The sequence below is a fragment of the Ursus maritimus genome, unplaced genomic scaffold, assembly GCF_017311325.1.
Source record: "Ursus maritimus isolate PB19 unplaced genomic scaffold, ASM1731132v1 scaffold_8, whole genome shotgun sequence".
NCBI classification, from domain to species: Eukaryota; Metazoa; Chordata; class Mammalia; order Carnivora; family Ursidae; genus Ursus; species Ursus maritimus.
The window spans coordinates 23,423,443-23,431,871 of record NW_024426996.1 but is presented as its reverse complement, the minus strand read 5'-3'; the positions used below and the strand labels follow the sequence as shown (position 1 = coordinate 23,431,871).

Below are 8,429 nucleotides of genomic sequence, written 5' to 3'. Positions count from 1 at the left end.
AATCAAAACCACATTGAGATACCACCTTATGCCAGTTAGAATGGCAAAAAATTGACAAGGCAAGAAACAACAATTGTTGGAGAGGATGTGGAGAAAGGGGATCCCTCCTACACTGTTGGTGGGAATGCAAGTTGGTACAGCCACTTTGGAAAACAGCGTGGAGGTCCCTTAAAAAGTTAAAAATTGAGCTACCCTATGGTCCGGCCATTGCACTACTGGGTATTTACCCCAAAGATACAGACGTAGTGAAGAGAAGGGCCATATGCACCCCAATGTTCATAGCAGCATTGTCCACGATAGCTAAATTGTGGAAGGAGCCGAGATGCCCTTCAACAGATGACTGGATTAAGAAGATGTGGTCCATGTATATATATAATAGAATATTACTCAGCCATCAGAAAGAACAATTACCCAACACTTGCAGCAACATGGATGGGACTGGAGATTATGCTAAGTGAAATAAGTCAAGCAGAGAAAGACAATTATCATATGGTTTCACTCATTTATGGAACATAAGAACTAGGATGATCGGTAGTAGAAGAAAGGGAAGAAGAAAGGGGGGATAAACAGAAGGGGGAATGAACCATGAGAGACTATGGACTCCGGGAAACAAACTGAGGGCTTTGGAGGGGAGGGGGGTGGGGGAATGGGATAGGCTGGTGATGGGTATTAATGAGGGGACGTATTGCGTGGTGTACTGGGTGTTATACGCAAGTAATGAATCATGGAACTTCACATCAAAAACTTGGGATGTACTGTATGGCAACTAACATAACATAATAAAAAATTATTATAAAAAAAATACCCGGTAGTAAGCATCTGATTCTTGATTTCTGCTCAGGTCATAATCTCAGGGTTGTGAGATTGAGCCCCGCATGGGGTTCCATGCTGCAGAGTGTGGACCCTGCTTAAGACTCTTTTTCTGCCTCTCCCTGTGCCCCTCCCCACCCTGCCTGCTCATATGCTCTCTCGCCCATGCGTGTCCTCTCTCTCTCAAAAAAAGAAAGAGAAAAGAGAAAAGAGAAAAAAGAGAAAGAAAGAAAGAAAGAAAGAAAGAAAGAAAGAAAGAAAGAGAAAGAAAGAAAGAAAGAAAGAAAGCCTCTGCATTGTTGCTTATCATTGGAGCAAAGGTGCAGAATCAGTTCTACCCAAACCACGTGGACAAGGGAGGGGGAATCCTTAAAGGAAAATGAATAATATTTACCATTATGTATTTATCATGTACGGTATTTCATACACGATATTTCAGAGTCATTTGGCAGTCTTAAGGGGTTGAGAAAATCTAGCTAAGAATGTTGTTCAAAGCCAGGACTGTCACCCATTTCTTCAGTTTCACACTTTTCTTTGCACCGTAAGGTTCAGATGAATGAATTATAGGCATAATCGTTCCCAGACTTCTCATTGCTGACATTTACTGTTTCATACAAAGAGATCACAGCTGAGAAAAGTTATCAGTAACAGTGGAATATACTTCCCACATAAAAATCATGTCCAAAGTTGGTTCTAAGCAAAGGAGAGATTCTATTCTAGACGGCATGAGAGGGTAGGGGCAGTAAGGGAGAGAAATAGATGTACACCAAATATCTCATTTCAAGAGTATTAATTTCCCTTTCCTTTTCTTTTGAAGGTGAAGGGTGAAATGTTAGACATGGCAGATAATGCATTTGATGACGAGTACCAAAAGTGCACGGGCAGAATGGAAGTCAAATATGTGCCCCAATTGCTCAAGGAGGAGAAAGCAAGCCATCAGCTCTTGAAGGATGTGTGGAAAAGTGCAGAAACCAAATGGGAAGCCCGGAAGACTCGCATCGTTGTCCCTGAGAGCTTTAAAGATAACCATGGAATAGCGCTGATGGCATATGTGTCCGAAGGTCAAGCGCAGACTCCCTTTTACCATATGTTCAGTGAAGCTGTGAAGACGGCCGGCCTGTCTCGGAAAGATTATGTCTATGACTTCCAGTTCAAAGCTTTTCATTTTTATCTGACAAAAGCCCTGCAGTTGCTGAGAAGACCGTGTGAGGACAGTTACAAAACTGTGGTGTATAGTATAAGCCAGAATGTCTCATTTACATTTGGAGGGCTAAACCAAGCCAGATTTGGCCATTTCGTCTTGGCGCACTCAGCCAGACCTCAAGCTGCTAATGACCAGCATATTTTGTTAACCATCCACACGTGCTTTGGAGTCGCCATTGAACAGTTTTTTGATAAAGAAAGTGAAAGGATTATTTTAATACCTCTGAATGAGATTTTTAATGTGTCGCAGGATGGGGCCAGCAATAACCTTATCCTTCAAAGCACAAACAAGACCTGCAGCCATTATGAGTGTGCGTTTCTAGGTGGTAAGTGTCTCTGTTCTGTCTGTGCTTGTCTGGGAGGGAAGGAGTGGGATTCTTAGGCCCAGAGAAAGGTCAGGAAAGAAACTGACAGGTGTTTGAAAGGAGAAATGACATGGATGGTGTCTAGCACCTTTCATATCAACAGGTTTTTTTCCCCCTGTAATTTAATTTTATCAAAATAATACATTTATAGCATCCTGGAAAGTTAAAGAAATAAAATGCTATAAGACAGTGGTTCTCTCAACCGGGGCAATTTTGCCCTGCAGGGTCATTTGGTATTAACTGGAATTTTTAACAGTCACAGTCATCCCTAGGTGCTACTAGTAGCATCTAATGGGTAGGGGCCAAGGACACTGCTAAACAAAGTGTGTAGAACAGCCCCCCACAACAGAGAAGTACCTGGCCCGTAACCCTACCTATAAGGCTTACAATGAAAAATAGTAACTCCCTGCCCCACTGTTCCCTATCCCCAGTTTTCATTCAGTGGCATTCATTTTTAATTTTCCAGCTAAAGTTTGTTGTTTTTTTTTTAAGATTTTATTTATTTGAGAGTGAGAGCACAAGCAAGGTGAGAGGTAGAGGAGAGCGAGAAGCCGACTCCCCGCTGAGCAGGGACCCGCACGTGGGCCTCGATCCCAGGACCCTGCGATCATGAACTGAGCCGAAGGCAGACGCCCAACCTTAACTGAGCCACCCAGCTGCCCCTCAGCTAAAGTTTTTAATAATATGCTTCAGCATGTTATTTCTTGATTTTTAAATTTTTAAAGCTCATCAGTTACATCATCAGTAACTCCGACTCTCTTATCTTTCTGTTCCACCAGTCTTAGCCTGTGGGGTTTATTGATCCATGTTTGCAGTGTGACTTTTGTAGCTGTAGACATCAATCCATGTTCAAGACAAAAAGAAGGGGAAGTGGGGTGGCGGCTAAATCTGCCTATTTAATCAGGAAAGTAAAAGCTTTCCCAGAAACTGCTAGTAGATTTCTGATTACATATCATTGACCAGAACAGCTACTTGATAATCCATAACTTGAAGAAAAGCTTGGAAAGGAGGCAGTTAGCTTTTCCAGCCTGTCCAGTGTAGGGAGGCAAGGGGAAGGGAGTTAGAAATAGCTGTCATGTCAGCGCACCGAATGTATCTGATAACCACCACCCTTCGCTCCTCCTCAGTGTTTGTGCATTTCCCCCTTCCCAATCTCCCAGTGTAATAAAGACTGGTACCTTTTTATTTATTTTTTTATTTTTTTAAGAATTTATTTTTATATTTGAGAGAGAGAGCATGAGCAGGGGGAAGGGGCAGAGGCAGAGGGAGAAGCAGTCTCCCCACTGAGCAGGGAGCCCGATGTGGGCTCCATCCCAGGACCCTGAGATCATGACCGGAGCCAAAGGCAGGTGCTTAACTGGCTGAGCCACCCAGGCACCCCAGGACTGGTACCTTTACAAATACCTTTTTTACCCCAGGGTTATTAGTTGTATGATTTTTTTGTTTCCTTAGTTTTTTATATCCCATCAATAATTCACCTCCAAATCCTTAGAAATATAAATCTCCACTTAGTACAAACATACCAGATTCTCTCTCTCTCTCGCTCGCTCTCCTTTTTCGAATATACTCCTTCTGGACTCCCACCATCAAACTCTGTGATGTACTCTTTAGGCCGCTGAATATCCTAAAATCTCTACTCACAACTGTAGAGACTTTCTTTTATTTCTCCCCTGTGAGGAGAACCCCCTATTTCTTGGATTTTCTCCTCTTTCTTGAATTACCTCTGTTTGGCAGGGGTATGTGTTCTCTAAAAGTTTTCTGAGAAAAAGAACATTGAGGGAAATTTTTAAGACTTTTCATGTCTGAAAAATCTACCTGTAAGCTTGAATAACAGTTTGCAGAGATCCGTATTTCTGTTTTGGAAATCAGTTTCCTTGGAATTTTGGAGATATTCCTCCATTGTCTTCTGGTTTCTGGTGCTGCGGTTGAAAAGTGTGAAGCCATTCCAATTACTAAAACTTTGAATGAGACCTAATTTTTTCTCTTTGGGTGGTTTTAGAATTTTTCCTTATCCGCAACATTCTGAAATTTTATGATGTTGTGGCTTGTTGTCTATTAGTGAAAAGTTAATAAAACCCTTTCTCCTTCCTCCTATGAAAATGGCCTCTGATTGATTTTCTAACACTGTTTGTCTGTAATCTACCGAAGGCGAAATGACAGCTGTGTAACCATAGAATACTTCCTAATGGTAAACATAGCCCTTGATTGGTAGAATGCATCTGAGCTGGGAGGGTTGTGAATAAACCATAAATACTTGGGGGAAGCCATAGCTTTGGACGTTCCTGAACGTGGTGTGACATACGCAGGGGTTTTTCTTGCTGGGTCCTGAAACTACACTCATGGACTGGCATAAGAGAAATGTCTTTGTGTGGCATGAGGCTACTGAGCTAGGATGGTTCCTACACCCACCTGTGTAAACTTGTTTCCTTGTACCCGAGGTATCATTTCGGGAGCGAAAGAACAGGCCTGGATTGCTGTGAGGACTTGCGTTGAAGGGCTGTATCTGATGCTGCCCGCTGCTAAATAGCGTGCTGTGTTTCTTGCCTTGCCTTCTTCTGCAAAACTTAGTAAACTAGTGAGAGGAGAACCTTTTTGGGTCTTACGAGTGTGACTGTTTAGCTGAACCCAAAACCAGGGCGGCTGATCGAGCAGAGTGAGTGTTGCAGGCCTCAGAAGTGGGATAGACTTTTAGACCTTGACTCATTGTGGCCAAGGCACTATGAGATTAGAAAGAACAGGTAGGAAAGTGCTGACGAGACACCATGCCTGGGACATGGGCTGATCCACTTATGATTTAATGGCAGAAGAGTACTGGCCATTGAGATGCCTGGGGCACAAAATTTAAGGAAGGTCCTTACTCTTAGGGTCATCACTTGTACCATCTGCAAACTTGCATGATTCTAAGAGTGAGTGCCTCTTTAAATTTTGCACTATCATAGGCACCTCATTTGCCTCACCCTAGTCCCAGACCTGAGTTGCAAGTGAATGAAACTAACTATTCACTTTGAGAGAGCAAATGAAACCTGAAGCGAGTACATTTGTATTGAGAGGAGACGTGCCCGTTCCCCTCACCAACCATATAGTGGACCTGACCGAACCCAAGCCAGTTAGAGCTGGCTCATACTGGCTCGTGGAAGCTGACCATGGGCACGCATCTCTTCCCAGTTCCTCGTACATCACAGTAGCTTGAGATTGGCCATGGTTGAGAGCTTTACCATGGAAATCATTGAACAGTACAAATCAGGACCCCATCACCCACCCCAGAACCTAGTCAATGAAACTAGCACATCACAGCCAGAAACCTAGTTGAAGCTGGGCTGACAGAAGGATTCCACTTTGGTGCTCCTGATGCATTCAGCCAAATGCCATTTGTGGAGGCACTGGTTATACAGGAACCCTGGCTGCAGTAGGTACAGGCCAAATCAGTCACTGGTTGATGGACAAAAGGTGGGCAGTGAAACGCGCAGAGTTGTTTGTGAGTGGGATTATAATGAACAAAAGGGGTGGAGCCATTGGGTTGATTGAGAATGAGCCAGGACTCAGGTCTGCATGGGGAAGTGTAGTGTGAGCTCATGCGAGGAAGGGAGGAGAGGAATAGGCACACTGCTGTGGGTATGCCCACAAGGTCAGTAGAGGCTGTCACAGCAAGTTAATGTTCAAACCAGCCACAAGGGGAGACCTTTGTGGAGGCTCACATGCACTATTTGGGGAGCTCTGACAAAGGCCACTGCAACTGATTGTGTTGATTTAATGCCAGACTATTATCTAACCAATGTCCTCTGCTGCCATCTAGAGACAACTATTGGGATCTCAGGGGCAAAAACACTAAAGTAATTACAGCTAGGCCTTTTTCAACACTATGAAGGATAATAGACAGGGTTTTTAAAAACTCACTCTGGGAGGATATAATCAGAACCTTGTTCCATTGTCACTGAATATAACTCTGAATTTAAAAAAAACAGTTGTTTCTAAAAGGGATAAAAAAATTACACCAACTTTAGTGCTAACACAGTCCTGTGTTGTTTTAAACTTGCTATGATTTCCAAGATAACTAGTTTTTGTAAGACCCACAGTAAATTTTTATCTAAAAAAAATAGGTCATTTGTTTAGGAATTGGAGAAAACATCAGTGTCCCATTAGATAATACAATTTCCTGGTGGTCAAAAAACTAATCTTGGTATTAATCCAAGAATATGTAAGTGAACTGTGAATAAATGGCAAAAAAAAAAAAAAAAAAAAAAGGAAAAAAAAAAAAAAAAAAAAAAAAAAAAAACCCCTTTCTCCTTCCTCATGGGGAAATTACTGCAGGTTAACTTTCTGCTGTACTGCTTTCCTAGAAAACTTGATTAAAGGTGGAATGTCAGTGGTGTAATCAGGCTACATTCCTTACTTTTAAAAAAAGACCCCATTTGGACAGCTGTACCTGGATTGGGAAGACTACAGGTGAATTATAATACCTGGTAGGAAACCGTAGCTTTAGAATTTTCTGTACCTTATAGTGCAGATATAAGGTTTTATTGGAAGAATACTTAGAGAAATAGTAGAGTGTACATCATACTCTGAACTCTCATCACTTTACTAAACAGGCTGGGCATGGATCATCTGGCATCTTGGCCAGTGTTTCTATAGGGAGGGGCAAGGCTGTATATGTAAATATGTTCTACATATTAGCAGTCATGGGGCAGGGAATATCAAGATTCTCTGGCTGGAAAAGTGGCCCTGTTAGAAAGGAGGAGCCCCTGGACTCCAGTGACTGCTATTAGTCTATTTTGTTCATCTTACTCAGACCTGTTGAGCCAGCTCTCTGTTAAGCCATCAAAAGGGAAAAAGAAGATAAACCTTAAGGGCCATCGGCAATTTAGTTTTTATAAATCCACACCTAGCCCTTGAGGGCTCATTTAAAATAAGTATCTTCACTGGTTCTAATTAGACCCTCTTTTTTAGCCTTCCCTGGGAGGAGTGAAGTTTTGGTGCTATTGTCTGAGATTGGCTGGGACTGGGACGTCAATAAGATCTCATGGAAGTAGGCCAGATAGGATGTGACATATTCATCACCAGGAGAAATTCACAGTATGAGTCAACAATTTGGAAGGCTGCTCAGACTGTTTATCTGTATTTATAGCAAAAGCGAGAGCTCTTCACCACCAACTTCCTCCAGACTTTCATCCACCAGACTTGTTCATCCCTATGAACCAGTGAGGGTTCAACCAGAGAATCAGAATCAGTAGAAAATATATAGGAAATATATATTAAATCACTAACTACAAGGAATTGGCTTATGTGATTGTGGGGGCTAGCAAGGCAAGTCTGAAATCTGTAGGTCAGGCTGTCAGGAAGGGCAGGCTGGAACTTTTGGGCATGAGCTGAAGCTACTGTCTACAGACAGAATTTCTTCTTCTGGGAAAACTCAGTCTCTTAAGGCCTTTCAGCTGATTAGCTGCATCTTTTTGGATCTTGCTGTCTCATGAGGCTGCAGTTATCATACGACTTGACTGGGAAAGATCTTCCCAGCTCACTCACATGATTGTTGGTAGGATTGGGTTCCTTGTAGTTTGTTGACTAAGGCCTCAGTTCTTCATGAGCTGTTGACCAGAGGCCTCCCTTATTCCAAGCCACATAGACCTCTCCATAAAGTATCTCACAACATGGCAGCTTGCTTCATCAGAGTAAGCAAGAGAGAGAGCAAGGAAGAGTGCCAATAAGTCATAGTCTTTTGCAGCCTAATCACGGAAGTAACCTCTCATCACCTGGGCTGTATTCTGTTTGCTAGAAGCGAGTCACTGGTTCAGTCCACACTCAAAGAGAGGATTACGGAAGGGTGTGAATACCAGGAGGCAGGGTCATTGGGAACCGTGTCAGAAGCCACCTCCCATAATCCCAACCCATTACGTGTTGTCACTTCCTCTTGGGGATGATCCAGATTGGCTGTCCTTTTTCCATAATGATCAGTTCCACAGTGACCTCGCTGGCAAAGGAGACTAGCTACTAGAAGCAAAGTCAGCCTACAGTTTCATATACTGGTGCTTTTGATCTAATCAGTATGGTCTATTT

General features: G+C 42.7%; 1 protein-coding gene across 2 annotated transcripts in view; it reads left to right on the top strand.

Moving 5' to 3' along the window:
- ART3 (ADP-ribosyltransferase 3 (inactive)) overlaps positions 1-8,429 on the top strand; it is a 150,256-nt gene that overhangs the window by 126,425 nt on the left and 15,402 nt on the right. For both annotated transcript variants that reach the window (XM_008693236.1, XM_008693233.1), the window contains exon 3: positions 1,628-2,339. In XM_008693236.1, the coding sequence (XP_008691458.1) occupies positions 1,628-2,339 (712 nt within the window). The remainder of the gene's footprint in view (positions 1-1,627; positions 2,340-8,429) is intronic.